The sequence below is a fragment of the Fundulus heteroclitus genome, chromosome 10 (genome assembly GCF_011125445.2).
Source record: "Fundulus heteroclitus isolate FHET01 chromosome 10, MU-UCD_Fhet_4.1, whole genome shotgun sequence".
Lineage (NCBI taxonomy): Eukaryota > Metazoa > Chordata > Actinopteri > Cyprinodontiformes > Fundulidae > Fundulus > Fundulus heteroclitus.
In genome coordinates, this window is record NC_046370.1 from 25,337,670 (window position 1) to 25,362,510 (window position 24,841).

Consider the following 24,841-nt stretch of genomic DNA (forward strand, 5'->3'; position numbering starts at 1 on the left):
TTCACTATATGCACGCTCGAAAGCAACAACAAAGAACCACGTGTTAACGTCAAATAAACATGCAAGCATATCGAGTTTTTTATTATTATTATTATTTTTATTTTTATTTTTTTTATGTTGGCGAGGCAGTAGCGTGAGTTTGGCGAGGCGGCCGCCTCGCCAAGATAGCGCTGCGGGAAACCCTGATGTTAGGTTAAAAAAAAAAAAAAAACCTGATGTTCATACTTTCACTGTGTTAGTCATTGTTTGTACTGCCGTTTTTTCGACTTTTCGTTGCCTTCGCCTGTCTGCTAAGCTCAAAACAACCGCGTCTGGCTTGACGGAGAAACCAGGAGAACAGTTGAGCATCTTTATGACAGTGCACTTTTACTTTCGCCCTCTGGGGGGAGCCTCGCTGCAAAATCAACCCCGGTTGCATAGTATACCTTTAACATGACAACATAAGCCATAAAATTTTATTTCAACTCTGCAGAATCATTGTCTTTGCCTTCTGCTTATCTGAGCCCAGCGCCAGTCACTACAATATCTTAATGAGGGAAATACAAACTTGTGTGTGTGTGTGTGTGTGTGTGTGTGTGTGTGTGTGTGTGTGCACTTGTTTTCATGACATACAAGGACATTTTTATGACAACACACCTTCACTATCAGGACGCTTAGAAATATGAGGACATTTTTTAGGTCCTAATTTTTCGGAGCATACTAGAGTGTTCTACAACACCCTAACATGACCCTAACCAAAAATCTCCAAAGTCCTAAAAAATCATGATTTTCAGAAATTTTGTGTGTGAGTGTGTGTATCGTTTTTGCTCACCTTCGTTTTCGCCTACTAGTGGCCATTTTTGGTACTTAACACACTTTTCACACACTTGTACCCATATGTCATGTTGTTCAGAAACACTAACACACTCTTCAACATTGGTAACGGGTTTAAGTATTACACCAATACATATTCTGGAATTGCAAAGTCAAATTAGAGATTCTCATATACTGATATATCTGGTATAAGCCATTTTTTTCTAAAACTAGAAGAGAATAATATTGGTAACAGTTGATTTATGAAGGGCTGCTAAAAATATATCAATAACTGTAGAATATTCTGTATAGTATACAGAATACTGTGTATATAAAAGGCCTTTAGAAAAGAATATAATAAAATAGAACAGCTGTTATTTGCAAAGCTGATGTAATAAATGGAGTGCACACAACAAACCAAAATTAAACAAGAGGGAAATTAAAAACTATTAACAATATGTATATATTGAGGAGTATATAGGAGAAAATACACGGGAGAGATGTTTGAAAAATAAGCTGATTACTCAGTCACTTCTTCCAGATGGCCTAAAATTGGTCTCTGTAATAATGTAATACACTTTGGTGTCATTTTTTGATCAGGACGTGTGATATAAACCACATTGAATGGATTACCAGAATTTCAATGTGAAAATGTGGCTACAAGGAGCACAAAGACACCAAAACTGGACTGTAAACATTGGAAACACTTCGCCAGATCTGATGTGTATAAATTTCAGGTTTAACATTGTCAAGATTGTTTAAACACCACAGCCAACTTGGGTGTTGTTGCTGTCCATGTCTATCCTTTTACGAGCACAGTATACCCATCTTCTGATGGATACTTATAGCAGTATAATACATCATTTTACAAACCTCAAATCATCACTGACTGGTATCTTAAACATGTAATGAGTTTGCTCTACTCAGAATTTCACTCCTCTCCAATTATCTCCACTCACCAGATGTCAATAGACCAGTTCACGCGTGACATCGCGAGCTACATCCGCGCTAAATACAAAGAGAAAACTGATTAGAGATGAATCCAAGAGGCCCATGATCACTGTGCATGAGCTGCAGAGATCTACAGCTGAAGGGGGAGACTCTGTCCATTAGATAACAATCAGTCCTATACTGCACAAATATAAATAATAATTATTTATGGAAGAGTGGCAATAGAAAACCCATTTTAAAGATATTTATAAGACACCTGGGAGAGACACTAAACGTGGAAGGTGTTCTGGTCAGATGAAACAAAATTGAATTTTTTTTGCAACAATACAAAACGTTATGTTAGGTGTAAAAACAACACAGCTCATCACCCTGAAAACACCATTCCCACTGTCAAACATGGTGGTGGTAGCCTTATAGTTTGGGCCTGCTTTTCTTCAGATGTTACAGGGAAGATGGTTAAAATTAATGGCAAAATGGATGGAGCCAAATACAGGGCCATTCTGGAAGAAACAATTTTGGAATCTGCAAAAAAAAACTGAGACTGGGACTGAGATTTATCTTCCAACAAGATAATAAATCAAAACATAAAGCAAAATCTACAATGGAATGGTTCACAAGTAAACACATCCAGGTGTTAGAATGGCCACGTCAAATTCCAGACTTGATTCCAATCAAGAATCTGTGGAAAGAACTGAAAACTGCTGTTCACAAACGCTCTTCATTCAACCTCGCTGAGCTCGAGCTATTTTGCAAGGAGGAATGGGCAAAAATTTCAGACTCTAAATGTGCAAAACTGGGGCACTATATATGGAGTGATAGTAGCATATAAGGTTAATTTAAGGTTGCTTCAGGTGCTGAGGAGCCAGGACAGTAAGATGACAAATGGGCTATATGCTGGTGAAGATTCTCAGTCATCCAGGTCATGGTCATTCCAAAAAAAAGTAAAAAACAAAGCAACTGGACTTGTTTTCTGTAGTTGAAGACATTTCGCTTCCTCTCTAGGAAGCTTTCTAAATTCAAAAAGTCTGGAGTAATGATGACACCAGAGACACCAGAGTTTCCCCTGGTGCCATCTTTAAATGTTTGATTTTGTCCAAAGTCAAACTTTTAACTAGTGTGGTTTTCGTCCTGGCTATGAAACACTGGATCAGCTCTACACCTTCAGCAGGATCCTGGAGGGGGCATGGGAGTTTGCCCAACCAGTCTACATGTGTTTTGTGGACCTGGAGAAGGCATTCGACCGTGTCCCCCGAGGGATCCTGTGGGGGGTACAGGAGTATGGAGTACCGGGCCCTTAAATAAGGGCTGTCAGGTCTCTGTATGACCGGTGTCAGAGTCTGGTCCGCATTGCCAGTAAGTCGGACTCGTTTCCGGTGAGAGTTGGACTCCGCCAAGGTTTGCCCTTTGTCACCGATTCTGTTCATAACTTTTATGGACAGAATTTCTAGGCGCAGCCAAGGTGTTGAGGGGATCCATTTTAGTGGCCTTAGGATTGTGTCTCTGCTATTTGCGGATGACTTGGTCCTATTGGCTTCATCAGGGCGTCATCTACAGCTCTCACTGGAGCGGTTCGCAGCCGAGTGCGAAGCGGCCGGCATGAAAATCAGTGCCCCAAATCCGAGACCATGGTCTTGAACCGGAAAAGGGTAGAGTGCCTCCTCCGGGTTGGGGAGGTTGTACTGCCCCTAGTTGAGGAGTTCAAGTATCTTGGGGTCTTGTTCACGAATGAGGGGAAGATGGAGCGGGAGATCAACAGGCAGATTGGTGCGGCGTCTGCTGTGAAGCGGGCGCTGTACCGGTCCGTTGTGGTCCGCCTTTTGGCTCAGCTCTCGCATGGCTCAACACAGGAGAGCTACCTCCTCGGGACAAGACTCTGCTGTCCACTTACACCTTAAGGACAAGGGACACTCTTTTGAGGACCAAAATGTTCACATTTTGGACAAAGAAGACAGATGGTTTGAAATGGGTGTGAAGGAAGCCATCTACGTTAAGAGAGAAAACCAACCTTAAACAGAGGAGGAGGCCTTAGGTTCCAACTCTCAAAAACTTACAACACAGCTATAGGATTAATTCTAGCCAATTATCACCTTAACTCTCACCCTCATTCGGGTGATCAAAACATTGTTCCTTTAAGCCAAGCCAATAACAACCCTAACGACTCCTCGTTACAGAGGAGTGGACCAGTTTCAGTCCAATCTGCTGGCTTAATGGCTTTAACAACAGACAATGAGGCACTATTGGGATGCTACTACTCTAGTAACCTTAGTCAACAGGGCAAGAGAAAAAACTGAGAAACATGGATGCTTTGATACTCACAGTCTAGACAGACAGCAAAACAGCTAGTAACTCAGCATTCCAACTTCCACAGACAACTTCCACAGATCTCTAGTTGCTTTCACAACTAGAGATCCAAGATATAGTTTCATTACTAGAACAAGGTGTAACCAAGACACAGAGTTAACGTAAACTCCCCAGGGACTGGGTACCAATAATGCAAGAACAACTGAATGTGAGAACGTGTAACCTAAAAGATAAGATCATGGCTAAATTAAGAGCTTGTCAACCCAGACATTGACTTGTGAAGCCAAATGAAGTGCCTCCACAGGATCTCTTAGATGATCTGAATACAGTACAATCCCTACTGCGACCATCACAGAGATCATTCTGCTGTTATACAGACCAACGCTAGTGATCCTTGAGATGCTTTGCAAAGGTAACGTTAAGAACGGCCAAAAAGGACAATGTTCACTACCAGATGCTCACCAACTAAGGTCACCAACTAAGCGGTGACCATCTGGCAGTGAGTACACAGGAGGTCAGGCTTTAAATACTGCTCAAGACAAAGATCAGTCTCGGTAGTGAGCAGCCGGTTCCTCCACAAGCCACACCTATCCGAGAGAGGGAGCACACCCAAACCACACCCACAGTCTCAAACATCAAAGTACCACCCCCCATTCACCTGCAAGCTCAACTATAAAAGCTCACCCCGCTGGTCCGTCTCATCTCCCCAGTACAAGTGTCACCCACTTCTCACCTTATAATACTCATGATTTGATGAATTATCCTTTCTCTATTAGAGAACTGAAAAGTGCTTTGGGTAAAACTAAAAATAGTGCTCCAGGTAAAGATGAAGTGTGATATACAGGGGTTGGACAATGAAACTGAAACACCTCTCATTATAGTCTGGGAGGTTTCATGGCTAAATTTGACCAGCCTGGTGGCCATTCTTCTTTATTTGCACATTGAACCAATAAGAGCAGAGTGTGAAGGTTCAATTAGCATGGTAAGAGCACAGTTTTGCTCAAAATATTACAATGCACACAACATTATGGGTGACATACCAAAGTTCAAAAGAGGACAAATTGTTGGTGCACGTCTTGCTGGTGCATCTGTGACCAAGACAGCAAGTCTTTGTGATGTATCAAGAGCCACGGTATCCAGGGTAATGTCAGCATACCACCAAGAAGGACCAACCACATCCAACAGGATTAACTGTGGACGCAAGAGGAAGCTGTCTGAAAGGGATGTTTGGGTGCTAACCCGGATTGTATCCAAAAACATAAAACCACAGCTGCCCAAATCACGGCGGGAATTAAATGTGCACCTCAACTCTCCTGTTTCCACCAAAACTGTCCGTCGGGAGTTCCACAGGGTCAATATACACGGCGGGGCTGCTATAGCCAAACCTTTGGTCACTCGTGCCAATGCCAAATGGTGGTTTCCATGGTGCAAGGAGCGCAAATCTTGGGCTGTGGACAATGTGAAACATGTATTGTTCTCTGATGAGTCCACCTTTACTGTTTTCCACACATCCGGGAGAGTTACGGTGTGGAGAAGCCCCAAAGAAGCGTACCACCCAGACTGTTGCATGCCCAGAGTGAAGCATGGGGGTGGAGCAGTGATGGTTTGGGCTGCCATATCATGGAATTCCCTTGGCCCCATACTTGTACTAGATGGGTGCGTCACTGCCAAGGACTACCGAACCATTCTGGAGGACCAAACATTGTATCCTGAAGGAGGTGCCGTGTATCAGGATGACAATGCACCAATACACACAGCAAGACTGGTGAAAGATTGGTTTAATGAACATGAAAGTGAAGTTGAACATCTCCCATGGCCTGCACAGTCAGCAGATCTAAATATTATTCAGCCACTTTGGGGTGTTTTGGAGGAGCGAGTCAGGAAACATTTTCCTCCACCAGCATCACGCCGTGACCTGGCCACTATCCTGCAAGAAGAATGGCTCAAAATCGCTCTGACCACTGTGCAGGACTTGTATATGTCATTCCCAAGAAGAATTGACGCTGTATTGGCCACAAAAGGAGGCCCTACACCATACTAATAAATTATTGTGGTCTAAAACCAGGTGTTTCAGTTTCATTGTCCAACCCCTGTTTTATGGTAAGACGTGTAAGTGGTGACATTTTAAATAAATTATTCATTTTGTATAATAAGATTTGGAAAGAGGGGAGATTGCCATGTAAATGGCAAGAAGCCATTGTTATTCCGATAAAGAAATATGGGAAAGATCATAGTAATCCTGGAAAACTACAGACTGATTTGCTTTAACGTCTAATAAGTGTAAATTTGTGGAGAGATTAATACAATATTTGGAATCAAGAAATATATTTGCTCCTTATCAGTGGATTTCGTAGAGGGAGAGGAGCAATAAATCCTGCATTATGTTTTGAAGATGATATTAGAAAAGCTCAAATTAATAAGGAAACTGTTGTTGCTTTGTTTTTTGATGTGGAAAAAGCATATCATATGCTATGGAGAGAAGGGCTAATGTTTAAATTACATCGGATAGGAAGTAATATGTTTAATTGGTTATGGGATTTTTTTAATGTTATAGAACTATTCAAGTCAAAATAGGACCTCATGTTTCACAATCTTGTAAAATAGAAAATGGAACTCCTCAAGGAAGTGTAATAAGTCCAACATTATTGTCAGTTATGATTGACATTTTTAAAGACTTATCAATTAGTTTTAGCAGCTCACTCTTTGCTGAGGATCGAGCATTATGGAAAAGGGGAAGAAATAATAAAATTCAGTTGATGTAACAAGGAATAGAGGAATAAACAGGAGGGAAGAGATAATCATAAATATAATAAGAACCGTTTACAGTTTTTATTATATAAATGGAACTCTTTTTAAGATGGGGAAACATCTTACTGGTTTTTGTAATTGGTGTGATAATTTAGTAACATTGGAACACGTTTTTATTAGTTGCAGAACATATGTATATTAAAGAACATATTAAAAACAAAATTAGGTGTTAATGGGGAATTAAAATTTGAGAATGTGGTTGAAAAGATAAATAGTATTGAGAGGAAGAAGTTTTTTTTTTAAATACTGGGATCATGATGAGGATTTGAAGGAGATATATTATGATCCAATAGATGGCAGTAATGCAACAACAATGGATGCAAGCTGCCGTTATAACCTAAAGAAGAAGAATATAAAGCAGAAGAAGAAGCAGCAGCAGCCATTTTCAGCATCACATGTAGGATTCCTCAGTATTTTATTGTTTTACACAGTCTCTGAAAGGGTCGTGTTTTTTATGGAGGGAATCCAAAGGTTCTGATAAGAATATCAGAGTGGTACTTAAAACGAACATTTGGGACTTTCTGCGCTCCGGAGTCTTCCATCTTGGCTCATCCGGGACTTTCTGCGCTCCGGAGACTTCCGTCTTGGCTCATACAGTACCATCGATGTTCAACCTCGTGGTATGCTTGACAACGTCAGGTGAGAATGAAAGTGAATTTTAAATACCCAAAACATATGCTGAGAAATTGAAGGAGTTAATGATAAATGATAACATATGACGTTTGGTCTGCCCTAAAACTAGTAAGAGTTTAAGTTCTTGTGAAGTATAACTATTAACATGTTAACAACGGTCACTGAGTTGCTAAACTCGCTAGTTAGCTCAAATTAAGCAAAACTACACAGCTGCATGGAGTTTTTTCTACATGATTTCTTCTAAGAAAAACAGCTATTAACTTTATTTCTTCTCTGACATAATTTTTTTTTTCAGCACAGTATATTTTCTGACATTTGAATGGTAATTTGTTTTCCTATTACCACAAATTAATTACATATGCAGTTCTTAACAGAGGAAGCAAAAACCTTAAGGAGTGATTAACAGTATTTATCATTTAAGATGTTGTGCTGCAAATATGTTTGGGTAAGATTATGCAAAGTAATTTAATAAATCAGTTACACAGAAGTGGGCCAGTTTGTTGGCCAACTGCTCAGATAAGATTATAAGAAAAATTGTAAGTTACAATAAGACGTGACTATTTTGAAAAATCTATTAGAGTCAAAGCATTCAGTCATAATCTTTTGTTTTCTCTGCTGACTTTGCAGATAAAGGAACAAAAATCACGCAAATAGCATGTCAAAAAGAAGAGCCAGACTTAGTCCAGAAGCTGAGGCTATCCAGTTCATTTTATCTGGAATTGACAAGCCTTGTCTAAAGGTTCAAAGGATCAGTGTCTATAAAGGTATGTATGTTAAAATGAAGTCCCCAGATTTACTGTTTACTTAGAGAAAAGATATGATTTCCTCACTGTCATAAAGTCCCATCTTGGTTCTGGTCTCTGCTGTATAGGTTTTGGAAATTAGTGATTTGGATGTATTGCATGAAAATGATCAATTAGTTTTGTTTTATCAGGGCGTGGTGTATTTGCTTGGGAACCAATCGAAAAGGGAAGCTTTTTTGCCGAATACCGTGGGGAATTGATCTCAAAACATTAAAGTATGTCTGATTCTGATAAGTTGCGGTCTATCAAAATCATATGTTCTTGCCAGATTTATAGTTTTAGGGAAGAACACAGAGAAATCAAATTTAGATTTAGCATTGATGTCTCCCACAAAGATGGTTCTTTTGGTCGGGTTGTCAATGATGACCATAAATCCCCAAACTGTAAAATGAAGAAGCTAAATGTCAAGGGAAAACCTCATCTTTGCTTGTTTGCTATTAAAAACATCCAAGCAGAGTGTGAAATAACCTACAACTACGGAGACTCTCTATGGCCAAGGCGAGTGCTGGTAAATGAACCTTCTATTAAACAGTGTATGATCAGAGTTTGCGAAATTTCAGATAAAATAAATTCAAGTACTATTAAGAGTTATGTACATTGCAAATAGAACACGGTATTATTGACTTTGTAAAAGGTCTTCTATGATAAGTTTTGGACCTTATTCAACTAGGACTGTCATTAGTTTATTACATTAAAATGTCCCCATATTGTATTAAATAGGAACAAAATGAGTGTGTTTAATCTATCGTCCTCATGGTCTAAATAAACGGTAGTGTTGGAGTCAAAATGTCCCCATATTGTATTAACTTTGAACAAAATTAGTGTGTTTAATCTAACGTCCTCACATGGTCTGAATAAACGGTTGTGTGTGTGTGTGACAGCGCCTTCATATTGTTTATGGTGAAATACTCTACAGTGTTAAATCTTTCTATAGGGTCTAGTATAATAAGCCTGACCCCTCGTTACACTAGGATTGTCATTGGCTTATTGCATAATTAATTTAACATTTTATTTGTATGTTTTGTTGTAGACACCAAATGCCGAGATCCAGACCCAACTTGCAGAAGAGCTGGGAATGAGGGAAAACTGCACCTCATTCTTCCAAAAGGTGATTTTATACATTTTCAATTCCAATTAAACACAAATAAATGTCACAGTTGGGTCCACTGCATAGGTAAAATACCTTTTCAACAATCAGATTGTTTAAAAGATGAACAATATGATCATTTCTATTATTTGTTCACCCATAATTTGGCAGAAATACTTTGGTTTCATCAATTCCCAGCAGGAAGGTCTGCTTTATACTTCAAATTAATCCTTAAACTATCATTAAGCTTTATATAGTTTTTCATTTTACATATTTTTGTCCTTTTAACATACTGCTGAAGGCTTTACATGAATTAATTATTTAGGAAGTTGAGCCATTCACAATAGGGAAGACTTCAGAAATTGCTTTGACAACAGCAGAAGATGTCAGAAATTGGGAGGACAGATTGAACATGTTCATAGTCGTCATGTCCTCATATAGTCTGAATAAACGTTAGTGTGTGAGTCAAAATGTCCCCATATTATATTAAATAGGAACAAAATGAGTGTGTTTAATCTATCGTCCTCATGGTCTAAATAAACGGTAGTGTTGGAGTCAAAATGTCCCCATATTGTATTAACTTTGAACAAAATTAGTGTGTTTAATCTAACGTCCTCACATGGTCTGAATAAACGGTTGTGTGTGTGTGTGACAGCGCCTTCATATTGTTTATGGTGAAATACTCTACAGTGTTAAATCTTTCTATGGGGTCTAGTATAATAAGCCTGACCCCTCGTTACACTAGGATTGTCATTGGCTTATTGCATAATGAATTTAACATTTTATTTGTATGTTTTGTTGTAGACACCAAATGCCGAGATCCAGTCCCAACCTGCAGAAGAGCTGGGAATGAGGGAAAACTGCACCTCATTCTTCCAAAAGGTGATTTTATACATTTTCAATTCCAATAAACACAAATAAATGTCACAGTTGGGTCCACTGCATAGGTAAAATACCTTTTCAACAATCAGATTGTTTAAAAGATGAACAATATGATCATTTCTATTATTTGTTCACCCATAATTTGGCAGAAATACTTTGGTTTCATCAATTCTCAGGAGTAAAGTCTGCTTTATACTTTAAATTAATCCTTAAACTATCATTAAGCTTTATATAGTTTTTCATTTTACATATTTTTGTCCTTTTAACATACTGCTGAAGGCTTTACATGAATTAATTCTTTAGGAAGTTGAGCCATTCACAATAGGGAAGACTTTAGAACTTGCTTTGACAACAGCAGAAGATGTCAGAAATTGGGAAGACAGATTGAACATGTTCATAGTCGTCATGTCCTCATATAGTCTGAATAAACGTTAGTGTGTGAGTCAAAATGTCCCCATATTGTATTAAATAGGAACAAAATGAGTGTGTTTAATCTAACGTCCTCACATGGTCTGAATAAACGGTTGTGTGTGTGTGTGACAGCGCCTTCATATTGTTTATGGTGAAATACTCTACAGTGTTAAATCTTTCTATAGGGTCTAGTATAATAAGCCTGACCCCTCGTTACACTAGGATTGTCATTGGCTTATTGCATAATGAATTTAATAGTTTATTTGTATGTTTTGTTGTAGACACCAAATGCCGAGATCCAGACCCAACCTGCAGAAGAGCTGGGAATGAGGGAAAACTGCACCTCATTCTTCCAAAAGGTGATTTTATACATTTTCAATTCCAATTAAACACCAATAAATGTCACAGTTGGGTCCACTGCATAGGTAAAATACCTTTTCAACAATCAGATTGTTTAAAAGATCAACAATATGATCATTTCTATTATTTGTTCACCCATAATTTGGCAGAAATACTTTGGTTTCATCAATTCTCAGCAGTAAGGTCTGCTTTATACTTCAAATTAATCCTTAAACTATCATTAAGCTTTATATAGTTTTTCATTTTACATATTTTTGTCCTTTTAACATACTGCTGAAGGCTTTACATGAATTAATTCTTTAGGAAGTTGAGCCATTCACAATAGGGAAGACTTTAGAACTTGCTTTGACAACAGCAGAAGATGTCAGAAATTGGGAAGACAGATTGAACATGTTCATAGTCGTCATGTCCTCATATAGTCTGAATAAACGTTAGTGTGTGAGTCAAAATGTCCCCATATTGTATTAAATAGGAACAAAATGAGTGTGTTTAATCTAACGTCCTCACATGGTCTGAATAAACGGTTGTGTGTGTGTGTGACAGCGCCTTCATATTGTTTATGGTGAAATACTCTACAGTGTTAAATCTTTCTATGGGGTCTAGTATAATAAGCCTGACCCCTCGTTACACTAGGATTGTCATTGGCTTATTGCATAATGAATTTAACATTTTATTTGTATGTTTTGTTGTAGACACCAAATGCCGAGATCCAGACCCAACCTGCAGAAGAGCTGGGAATGAGGGAAAACTGCACCTCATTCTTCCAAAAGGTGATTTTATACATTTTCAATTCCAATTAAACACAAATAAATGTCACAGTTGGGTCCACTGCATAGGTAAAATACCTTTTCAACAATCAGATTGTTTAAAAGATCAACAATATGATCATTTCTATTATTTGTTCACCCATAATTTGGCAGAAATACTTTGGTTTCATCAATTCCCAGCAGGAAGGTCTGCTTTATACTTCAAATTAATCCTTAAACTATCATCAAGCTTTATATAGTTTTTCATTTTACATATTTTTGTCCTTTTAACATACTGCTGAAGGCTTTACATGAATTAATTCTTTAGGAAGTTGAGCCATTCACAATAGGGAAGACTTCAGAACTTGCTTTGACAACAGCAGAAGATGTCAGAAATTGGGAAGACAGATTGAACATGTTCATAGTCGTCATGTCCTCATATAGTCTGAATAAACGTTAGTGTGTGAGTCAAAATGTCCCCATATTGTATTAAATAGGAACAAAATGAGTGTGTTTAATCTATCGTCCTCATGGTCTAAATAAACGGTAGTGTTGGAGTCAAAATGTCCCCATATTGTATTAACTTTGAACAAAATTAGTGTGTTTAATCTAACGTCCTCACATGGTCTGAATAAACGGTTGTGTGTGTGTGTGTGACAGCGCCTTCATATTGTTTATGGTGAAATACTCTACAGTGTTAAATCTTTCTATAGGGTCTAGTAAAATAAGCCTGACCCCTCGTTACACTAGGATTGTCATTGGCTTATTGCATAATGAATTTAACAGTTTATTTGTATGTTTTGTTGTAGACACCAAATGCCGAGATCCAGACCCAACCTGCAGAAGAGCTGGGAATGAGGGAAAACTGCACCTCATTCTTCCAAAAGGTGATTTTATACATTTTCAATTCCAATTAAACACAAATAAATGTCACAGTTGGGTCCACTGCATAGGTAAAATACCTTTTCAACAATCAGATTGTTTAAAAGATCAACAATATGATCATTTCTATTATTTGTTCACCCATAATTTGGCAGAAATACTTTGGTTTCATCAATTCCCAGCAGGAAGGTCTGCTTTATACTTCAAATTAATCCTTAAACTATCATTAAGCTTTATATAGTTTTTCATTTTACATATTTTTGTCCTTTTAACATACTGCTGAAGGCTTTACATGAATTAATTCTTTAGGAAGTTGAGCCATTCACAATAGGGAAGACTTCAGAACTTGCTTTGACAACAGCAGAAGATGTCAGAAATTGGGAAGACAGATTGAACATGTTCATAGTCGTCATGTCCTCATATAGTCTGAATAAACGTTAGTGTGTGAGTCAAAATGTCCCCATATTGTATTAAATAGGAACAAAATGAGTGTGTTTAATCTATCGTCCTCATGGTCTAAATAAACTGTAGTGTTGGAGTCAAAATGTCCCCATATTGTATTAACTTTGAACAAAATGAGTGTGTTTAATCTAACGTCCTCACATGGTCTGAATAAACGGTTGTGTGTGTGTGTGACAGCGCCTTCATATTGTTTATGGTGAAATACTCTACAGTGTTAAATCTTTCTATAGGGTCTAGTATAATAAGCCTGACCCCTCGTTACACTAGGATTGTCATTGGCTTATTGCATAATAAATTTAACAGTTTATTTGTATGTTTTGTTATAGACACCAAATGCCGAGATCCAGACCCAACCTGCAGAAGAGCTGGGAATGAGGGAAAACTGCACCTCATTCTTCCAAAAGGTGATTTTATACATTTTCAATTCCAATTAAACACAAATAAATGTCACAGTTGGGTCCACTGCATAGGTAAAATACCTTTTCAACAATCAGATTGTTTAAAAGATGAACAATATGATCATTTCTATTATTTGTTCACCCATAATTTGGCAGAAATACTTTGGTTTCATCAATTCTCAGCAGTAAGGTCTGCTTTATACTTCAAATTAATCCTTAAACTATCATTAAGCTTTATATAGTTTTTCATTTTACATATTTTTGTCCTTTTAACATACTGCTGAAGGCTTTACATGAATTAATTCTTTAGGAAGTTGAGCCATTCACAATAGGGAAGACTTCAGAACTTGCTTTGACAACAGCAGAAGATGTCAGAAATTGGGAAGACAGATTGAACATGTTCATAGTCGTCATGTCCTCATATAGTCTGAATAAACGTTAGTGTGTGAGTCAAAATGTCCCCATATTGTATTAAATAGGAACAAAATGAGTGTGTTTAATCTAACGTCCTCACATGGTCTGAATAAACGGTTGTGTGTGTGTGTGACAGCGCCTTCATATTGTTTATGGTGAAATACTCTACAGTGTTAAATCTTTCTATAGGGTCTAGTATAATAAGCCTGACCCCTCGTTACACTAGGATTGTCATTGGCTTATTGCATAATAAATTTAACAGTTTATTTGTATGTTTTGTTATAGACACCAAATGCCGAGATCCAGACCCAACCTGCAGAAGAGCTGGGAATGAGGGAAAACTGCACCTCATTCTTCCAAAAGGTGATTTTATACATTTTCAATTCCAATTAAACACAAATAAATGTCACAGTTGGGTCCACTGCATAGGTAAAATACCTTTTCAACAATCAGATTGTTTAAAAGATCAACAATATGATCATTTCTATTATTTGTTCACCCATAATTTGGCAGAAATACTTTGGTTTCATCAATTCTCAGCAGTAAGGTCTGCTTTATACTTCAAATTAATCCTTAAACTATCATTAAGCTTTATATAGTTTTTCATTTTACATATTTTTGTCCTTTTAACATACTGCTGAAGGCTTTACATGAATTAATTCTTTAGGAAGTTGAGCCATTCACAATAGGGAAGACTTCAGAACTTGCTTTGACAACAGCAGAAGATGTCAGAAATTGGGAAGACAGATTGAACATGTTCATAGTCGTCATGTCCTCATATAGTCTGAATAAACGTTAGTGTGTGAGTCAAAATGTCCCCATATTGTATTAAATAGGAACAAAATGAGTGTGTTTAATCTATCGTCCTCATGGTCTAAATAAACGGTAGTGTTGGAGTCAAAATGTCCCCATATTGTATTAACTTTGAACAAAATTAGTGTGTTTAATCTAACGTCCTAACATGGTCTGAATAAACGGTTGTGTGTGTGTGTGACAGCGCCTTCATATTGTTTATGGTGAAATACTCTACAGTGTTAAATCTTTCTATGGGGTCTAGTATAATAAGCCTGACCCCTCGTTACACTAGGATTGTCATTGGCTTATTGCATAATGAATTTAACAGTTTATTTGTATGTTTTGTTGTAGACACCAAATGCCGAGATCCAGACCCAACCTGCAGAAGAGCTGGGAATGAGGGAAAACTGCACCTCATTCTTCCAAAAGGTGATTTTATACATTTTCAATTCCAATAAACACAAATAAATGTCACAGTTGGGTCCACTGCATAGGTAAAATACCTTTTCAACAATCAGATTGTTTAAAAGATGAACAATATGATCATTTCTATTATTTGTTCACCCATAATTTGGCAGAAATACTTTGGTTTCATCAATTCTCAGCAGTAAGGTCTGCTTTATACTTTAAATTAATCCTTAAACTATCATTAAGCTTTATATAGTTTTTCATTTTACATATTTTTGTCCTTTTAACATACTGCTGAAGGCTTTACATGAATTAATTCTTTAGGAAGTTGAGCCATTCACAATAGGGAAGACTTCAGAACTTGCTTTGACAACAGCAGAAGATGTCAGAAATTGGGAAGACAGATTGAACATGTTCATAGTCGTCATGTCCTCATATAGTCTGAATAAACGTTAGTGTGTTAGTCAAAATGTCCCCATATTGTATTAAATAGGAACAAAATGAGTGTGTTTAATCTATCGTCCTCATGGTCTAAATAAACGGTAGTGTTGGAGTCAAAATGTCCCCATATTGTATTAACTTTGAACAAAATTAGTGTGTTTAATCTAACGTCCTAACATGGTCTGAATAAACGGTTGTGTGTGTGTGTGACAGCGCCTTCATATTGTTTATGGTGAAATACTCTACAGTGTTAAATCTTTCTATAGGGTCTAGTATAATAAGCCTGACCCCTCGTTACACTAGGATTGTCATTGGCTTATTGCATAATGAATTTAACAGTTTATTTGTATGTTTTGTTGTAGACACCAAATGCCGAGATCCAGACCCAACCTGCAGAAGAGCTGGGAATGAGGGAAAACTGCACCTCATTCTTCCAAAAGGTGATTTTATACATTTTCAATTCCAATTAAACACAAATAAATGTCACAGTTGGGTCCACTGCATAGGTAAAATACCTTTTCAACAATCAGATTGTTTAAAAGATCAACAATATGATCATTTCTATTATTTGTTCACCCATAATTTGGCAGAAATACTTTGGTTTTATCAATTCTCAGCAGTAAGGTCTGCTTTATACTTCAAATTAATCCTTAAACTATCATTAAGCTTTATATCATCTGTCATTTTACATATTTTTGTCTTTTTAACATCCTGCTAAAGGCTTTACATGAAATAATTATTTAGGAAGTTGAGCCATTCACAATAGGGAAGACTTCAGAACTTGCTTTGACAACAGCAGAAGATGTCAGAAATCGGGAAGACAGACTGAACATGTTCATAGTGAATGTGTGTTATGAAAATAGTTTTCCTCTTAAAGATATAAATTTTTCATGATGCATACTTCATCTTTTCAGATTCACAGCATGACACACATTCTGGTACACCTTTTTTGACAGCTGGGTTGGTGAGACGCAAGTGGACAGATGATGAGGTGAAGGCTGTTGAATGGCACATGTTGCAATTCATAACAAGCTGCAAAGTACCAGGTAAAAAGGACTGTGAAGCCTGCCTCCCGGCAGAGCAAATAGCTCTAAAAGATAGAGACTGGGCTGGAATCAAATACTACATTCATAACAGAATCATAATATTTAAAAGGAGGATGAATAAATAGAACTATAAAATCCTAAAGTTTACCCAAAAAAAGATTTTTTTTAAAAATTTACTCTGGTGCAATTTTCCAGTGATGGGAAATTTTATTTTCATTGTCTGCCTTTGTAAGATCTTTGTTCCGTCAAATTGATTTTCTGTTCATGCATTTTTCCCAACTCTTTTATTTAAAGCACCTGTTCTGTCATAATTTTAAAGATACATTCAGACATTGCATTTTGTTTAACAAAATTACTGGAAGGTATTGTTATCCTATTATCAGTGTTTCTTTGTTGTTGTTTTTAGGTCTGTAAATGTGTCTGTTTTTGTTTTTTTACATTTATAAACAAATCCTTTGGAATGGGAGTCATAGATTTAATTTGAGTTTGACTTTTTCTCATCCAATCCTATTTATTTATTTTTATTATAATCTTTCTTCCCTTCCTTCCTTCTTTCCTTCCTTCTTTCTTTCATTCCTTCTTTCAGTCTTTCCTTTTTTCCTCCTTCCTTTCCTTCCTTTTATTTTCTTTCTTACCTTCTTTCCTTTCTTTCCTACTTTCCTGCCTTTTTTTCTTTGCTTTCCTTCCATCTTTCTTACCCTCTCTCCTTTCTTTCATTTCTTATTTCCTCTTTCCTTCCTTCTTTCCTCATTCTTTCTTTACATCCTTCTTTCCTCCTTTCTTCATTCTTCTCTTTCTTTCTGTCCTTCTTTTCTCTCCTTTCTTTCCTTTCCTTCTTCTTTCCTTATTTGATATTTCTTTCTTTACTCCTTTTTCCTGCCTTCTCTCCTCTTTTTTCTTTCTTTCCTTCCTTCTTTTTTTCCTTCATTCCTTCCTTTACTTTGTTTTATTTATCAACTTTTTTTGAATACCACAAAGGTAAAGCAATATTCATTGTTTGAGTGTAAATTTGTTGCCAGCAATTAAAGAAAAAAACTATATTTTTTCAAGAAATCAGTGTGCTGTGCTTTTTTTCCCCTCTTTCAACATGAATGGCATCCACACAATTCATAAATGCTGTACAATAGGAATTAAAAGTAGACTTACCATATTCTTTGACCATGTCTCTCAAGTCCAGGACTCTCAACTCTCTCACATTGGGCGTGTGACACACGCAACACATGGCATTTCTCAGTATTAAAATAAGAAAGCCCATGTGGGCCACGGGTGACCCATTCACAGGTCTGTCCATCCAGAGCTCAGTCTAAACCCGCCTTCTGTGGAGCTGTTTCAACTTCTTTCACAGCTTGTGGCCATCATTAATTGATTATTCCTGTTGTGGTTCATGTTAACAGAGGAGCAGGAAGAGCGATCAGTTATAAATAATTTTGGTCTTAACCAGTGGTGAAAGTAAGCCGGTACTGCATATGCAGGAGGCAAGGGGGGAGAGTGGCTGCCATATAAATTTCATTTCCTTCATTCAGAACCAGTCATGGCTGCACGCTGGCTCAGAAAACAGTTCTGTTAACCAGATGCAGTCCAAATACCACCTAGTCTGTATGAATTTTAAACTTTATTAATTCTGCGTTTTTTTAACTCCCAGCTCACCGCCGCAAACCGGTATCATTAAACTATGCTAGTATGAGACTGGCCCAAATCCGCGCAACGGATTTGGCCAGTGTCTTTTAACACAACAGGGCAATTCAATTGCATTTTACTGGTAACAGCCAGGTAGGTGTGGTATCAATACCAGATTTGTCTGTATTCCCTTATCTGCTCTCGATTTGGGCCAAATGTTCCACTGATCCTCTGATACTGTTGCAGAATTGTACCGAATAAGGAGTCAGGCCACTTTCACACTGCAGGCCTAGCTAATGTGAGCTGAACTTTGGCCAAATCTGCATCTCCTGTACTTTCTGATACATTGAAAGATCTATATATCTATTTGTCTGGTCAGCGTGGAGACTAAGATGAGAAACCCGTTGCTGTGAAAGTGAATGGTTGTTATAAGTGCATGGAGCTGAAAAGAAGAAAAACATCTGCTGCTGGATCAATGGTAAAACGTGAGCCTCTGTGCTTCAAGTAACGGAACTGAGGGCAAAATGTCGAACCATAAAGGCTTGATGAAATTCAGCCTCATTCACCAATGAGTTTATCGATCTACAGTGATAAACCCATAGATTAATGATAATCGGGTGTTTTCATTGTTGGACGTGAATCTGATGATTCATATTGTGCATTTTGTAATCAGTCAAGAAAAAAAGATTTTGTTCCGCTGTTTTTGAAGAACTTGTGCTTGCAAAAAACAACCATATTTCCCCCATTTAAAAAAATATTTTTAATTCAACATTATTTGATCTAAAAACTAGTAATTCAAAACAGAATAAAAAGTTAAAGCTGGCAAAATGTGAAATGCAGATGCACAGAAACTAAAAACTTCAAATGACATCTCAAACTGTTTTAAGAGAACATTAAATAAGTGAAATGGCCTTCATGTTATGTAAAACTACTGGAATCTAGAGATTTTGCAACAGAGTGCAGTTACCCATCTTTCCATCTTCTAGCTCACTTATCTCTCATGGCCCGGGGTCACAAGGGATACTGGTGCCTAGCTCCAGGGTTCAATGGGCGAGAGGCAGGGTACACCCTGGACGGGTCAAAGTGCGTTTACCTCTTTTGAAATCTGTTTTTCAGATAAAAACTGATGTGCCAACCTGGGCAAATGAGAGGGAGAGTACAGATTAATCAGGTCTGACAGATCCTGGAAACCCATGCCATTAAAACATTAAGAAACAGAATTTTAAAATCTATCTGAATGGGAGCCAGTAGCCAATTAATTGTTGCTTAAACTGGAGAAATGTGGTCTAATTTTCTGATAAGTTCAAAGAAGAGCAGCAGCATTTTGGACCAGCTGCAGTCAAGTCACTAGAATTTTGTAAAGCCCAGAGTGATGTGCAGTAATCTAACCAAGTTATAATTAACGCATAGATTAAAATCTTCTTTCAGCTGCCTCAGTTTGAAAAAGATAGATTTAACCACAGATTTTAATTGTGCATCAAAGTTAAGATTATTCTCAAGTCTTACACTCAGGTCTGTAGCAGTATGTGTCAGATATTTACTTTAAGTCCCAGATCAACACTGATGTTAGAGACATCAAGGCTGCCAAACAATATAAACTTTTGAGAAGTTTATTTTTAGACCAACTATTCTCCTTTTTAGTGTCATAAAATCTGACTGTGTTCTGCCTAAAAAAGAAAGCTAAACAATGGTTTATCATAACTGACTCTTGAGGAATAGGGTAAAGAGTGAAAAGAAAGAGGCCAAGAATGGAGCCTTGAGGCACTCTGCATGAGTTGTACACTTTTAATAAAATAAAAACAGCAGTTCTCCATTCTTTAAAGTAGTGTAATAATACTGTCAACTTATAACTAATTAATCAGTATTATTTAAATAGCTACCTTTTTATTTATGTTATAACCTACTAAATGATCCACAATGTGTTAACACTTCTCTTTCACTTTTTAACAAAAGTAATGCATGACTACTTCCATGTCGGGTTGGACAAAAATGATATGGGGCTGACTGAACCCTCTCAAGGGTCCAGTCAGCCACACCCCCCCCCCCCGCCCCCCCAGAAACTTAACATAATCTCACTCCTAACTTTTGATAAGACTAGAGGTATGCTTAAGTCCCCAAACAGGTTAGTTTTACTGTCTTGTAACAACATAAATATCTGATTAATATCAGATATTATTTGGTGAGTTTGATGGGTACACAACTCTGCTTATTATGCAGTTATTGCAAACAGGCCATGTTGCAAATACTGATACTGTAGTTGTCGAGTCTTCAAAAGTCACATATACTAGAAAATATTGTGTGTATCTTAGGGTCTCACAATTCACTTAGACATGAAATAACTGTGTGAGGGGTTTTTGTGCTCAAAAGTCACATAAACCTGATAATGTTCCCATAAGTGACATAAAAATCAGGTTTGACCAAAATGTTGCTCTAGCTAAAATCTCAATAGATGAATGTTTTCGTGGAAGCTTGGGTCAAAAACTGTTTGATTTTCAGGCTTCTAGAACCTTCGGAAAGGCATGTACCCATTTGTCCCATGCTTGTCAAACGTCCTGGTATTTCACAAAAACACGTATGTGTGTGTGTGTGTGTGTGAGTGTGTGAGTGTAGGTGTGTGTGTGTGTGTGTGTGTGTGTGTGTGTGTGTGTGTGTGTGTGTGTGTGTGTGTATATATACCATCTCTGGAGCCAGGTTCCGTGTTCTGAGATCTTCTGACTGCTGGATTAGCTGAGTGGGAGCTGTACTGGTACAGCGGGTTTCCTCTGTCGTCCTGCTGGCCTATCTGCGAGAGGTCATGCATACTCAGGCTACGCAGCTTTTCTGTTATGGCCCCCTGACCCTGTGAAGCCAGCAACAGTCAATATTATTCTCCCAAAAACTAACCATCCACCAATGAACACTTCTTTCCATTTCTGTCAATATTTAAATGACAGAAGAGCCACTTAGCTCTATAAAATAAGCCAATAAGCCTCACATTACTGTAAAGTACAGATCCCTCAGATGTCAATTCATGTACTTTGCAAATTACTTCACAACATTAACTTTCATAGGTTTTTACCCACAACTATGACATTTTAAAGTGTAATTTTCATCCAGGGAAAGAAAAGTGGGAAAACTTTTATTTTGGTTAGGCCAAAAACCCACAAGTCAAAATGTTGTAGAATTTCTCTTTGATATTTTTTTTTAACTAATTCGTGCAAGAACTGATTTTTTTTTTTTTTTAAATCAAACTGCAAACAATACGTTAGGATAAAAAGATAAAGTTGACAACTCTTAGCCTGTTGTTCAAAAATTAAAAGTAAAGCTACATGGTATAGTTGCAAAAGCAAAACCATCAACGCCTACAGAACATCGAGTTCTTTGCCAGAAATATCAAGCCTCTAAAAAGCTGCTGTTCACTAAAACAGCAGTTATCTGGCCTCATGACCTCTTTCTGTCCTCACAACATTTATACTGCGACAAACAGTGACGCAATGCCATCATTACTCCGACACGCTCAGTACCTAGTTCCATACTACCCTCCCGTGCCACTCTGCATTTAGCGGCATCAGGATAGGCGTAAGTAAGAAGTCAGCAGAGATAGTTGTCTGCAGCCAGAAGCAGTTGCTGTGTGGCGCCTCATTACCATGGAAATGCATGTTTATGGACGGTTAAACCAGCCAGTTACAACCAGAAACAAGTCGCAGATGCAACAAGACTATGCATATGCAAAATATGGTGCAGGGGTTAGCCGTCCTTCCACAGAGCTTGCAGCTTGGGCTCTCGACCATTCCTCAGGTGTGGACGTTTGAGGGAGTAGGTAGGACGTCATAAACAGAGCATAAAAGGAACTTGATGCGGTAGCCTTCCATGCTCCAGATGTCCTGCCAAGTTAGAACCCTCTCTCTCGCACTCTCCCATCTAGTCCAGCTGCCTTGTTTGCTCATGGCTAAAGCCTTGACATGCCGGCTTTCCTCTTCCGCCTTTCTGACTTCTTTCTGCACCAAGCCTCGCCTCTCCTTTGGGTCCGCTTTGTTCCAGCTTGTTCTGGTTGAGCAACCCAAACCAAACCTTCCCTGGGCTACCGACCCAACAATGTCTGCGTGATGCAGTCTGTCCTCTGCCTCCTTTAATGCTCTGCTGGCTGACCACTTTCGGCCTGTCCAGATGGCGATGTCTGCCTGACGTACTCTCTCGTCTTTACTGTCTCGCAGCATCATGGCCTGGCGCGTTTTTGTCGCCGACTATATATTCTTTCTGCAAACTAAAATCAAAAATAGTAATAAATAAATAAAATACTTAGAAGGTCCCCTCGTCACACACTGAGCTAGAGATACGAACGACATGGGTAATATGTTAGATATAATAAAAAACAACAACAAATCAAGATTAATAAGGACAAACTAAATTACAGTGAATGTAAACAAAATAAAAAAATCTAAAATATGATCCTTGTGGTATCTGGTTGTTCTGTTGAACCTCTTTGTCAGGATCAGATTGTTTTTGTCACACCAGTCCACCAGGTGTTGGACCTCTTCGCTGTAGGCCAGTTTGTTGTTGTCCCTGATGAGACCCACCACTGGTGTGTCGTTTGCATACTTGATGATGTGGTTCATATTGAACCTTGCATGACATTCCTGGATCATAGGGTGAAGAGCAGTGGGCTCAGTACACAGCCCTGGGGGGAGCCCGTGCTGATACTGTACTTAATTTTCTTACGCACAACTTTTCCATTTTGGCCTCATCTTTTTTCAACAACAATATGGGTTAGGGTCAGATTTGTGGTTAGATTTGTGACGTTTGTCCAGTTTGCAAACTGGTTATTATGCCGCACTGAGCTGGAAAAACGGAGCAAAACCGCAGCACATTAAGGAATCTCTGCTTAGATTTTCCACCGTCTCCAGACCAGCCCTCAAACTGTCTCAGTGGAAAAACTGGAACATTTGTGATAAGCAATCTTTAATATACCTTTAGAACATTGGACATAAAAATAAATACATTCAAAATGAAAAATGTTCTGGTATCACTTGCCTTGACAGCAGCAGTAACAGCGGCAGTGGCTGCAATGCTTAATCCCTGCTTGCCAAAGTTCACCATGGTCACATAGCTTTTCTCTTTGGCCTGCACGATATATTCATCTATTTCCTAGATGAACACAATCAATAACACACTTACTAGGGACAGTTTAATCAGGTAAAAAGCAGCAGAAGTGTAACATTATCAACAGTATTAAAGCATGTACACAGAAGCAGACAGAAAAGGATGGATGCTCTTACTCTCTCCCTGGAGGACAGCAGGGGGTGTAGACACTTCCTGTAAATGAGACTTGCTCCTCTGGTGTAGGGCGACAGCAGCCAGATCACAAAGGCTATCTTCAGCTCATAGTACAGAGGGAACCTGGAAAGACAGAGACAGGACACGGGACATAAAACATCAGTTTTATTTGAGCAAGCATCTGCCTCGATCCCCAGTCGTTTGAGGCAGATGACCGTTTACACTGAGCCTGGTTCTGGTTCTGCTGGAGCTTTTCTTTCCTGTTAAAGGGGAGTTTTCCTCTCCTCTGTCACTTCATACATGCTCACTATGAGGGATTGCTGTAAACCGATTGACAATGCAGACAATTGCCCACTGTGGCTCTACGATCTTTCAGGAGTGAATGTCAAGACTTGATGCAACCTACTGGGTTCCCTTATATAGTAAACTTTTTGACCAATCTGTATGATTTGATTGAATGTGACTTTGTAAAGTGCCTTGAGATGACATGTGTTGTGACCTGGCACTATATAAATAAAATTCAATTGAATTGATGTGTGCTAGTGCTTTTCCGCTGCTGATACCACTACATAGCAGCTACCACCTTCATTCAGCTCCATGTTATTAATTGCAACAACACAGACTAAACATTGACAACATCAGAGCAGGTTTGCAGGGAAGCCAACATGGTGACCTTTATTATTATATGAAAGAAAAAGGAGACTCAGTTTGATAGCATTTATAAAACAAAAAAACATCAGATTTTTCAGCCATTAAATTCATGTTGTAGTGTACTTTGTGTCACTAGGAGTGCCAGTGTTTTCCCTACTATTCAACAAGGGCGGCACCCCGCCACACCAACAAAATCGCCCTCCTACCCAAGCAGGTCAGGGCATGCAATAAATTATTATACCGTCTGTGCGTGTTCAATAGTGGCAGATCACACCATGAGCTATTTCTGTCTCTAGGCTCCCACTTAATAACGTGGACATGAGTCCGAGGACAGATACATTCAGAGCTCAATTTTACGAGCGTACGTGACATCACTAAACTGCTCAGCGGGAAGAAGTCGCCAAAGCAGCTGCGACTTGCAGCTAAGCTAGTCGGCACTCCTTTACTTTCAGGTCACCTGCGTTTGCACAGAGGTAAACTCACATTCCCGCCAGGACAGAGAGCGCTCAGAGTTGCGATATATTTTTACCTGCCTTGGTAAATATTTCTGGGTTTTGTAAACTGACTTAATTTCTGAGGATGGCTGCACTAAAAAGTCCCATGGAGTCATGAGCGCTGAGTGTCTCCTGGCCGTGAAGACGTCGGTGGAGTCTGTTCTGATTGGGAAACATGGGGCAGTCATTAAAGAGAAATGCTTATA

General features: G+C 38.3%; 1 protein-coding gene across 2 annotated transcripts in view; it reads right to left on the reverse strand.

Annotated features, from left to right (window-relative positions):
- The window catches only part of reep3b (receptor accessory protein 3b), a 75,115-nt gene that overhangs the window by 11,471 nt on the left and 38,803 nt on the right, over positions 1-24,841 (reverse strand). For both annotated transcript variants that reach the window (XM_012876275.3, XM_012876273.3), the window contains exons 4-6: positions 23,493-23,613; positions 23,248-23,361; positions 20,914-21,076 (exon numbers count right to left, since the gene is read on the reverse strand). In XM_012876275.3, the coding sequence (XP_012731729.1) occupies positions 20,914-21,076; positions 23,248-23,361; positions 23,493-23,613 (398 nt within the window). The remainder of the gene's footprint in view (positions 1-20,913; positions 21,077-23,247; positions 23,362-23,492; positions 23,614-24,841) is intronic.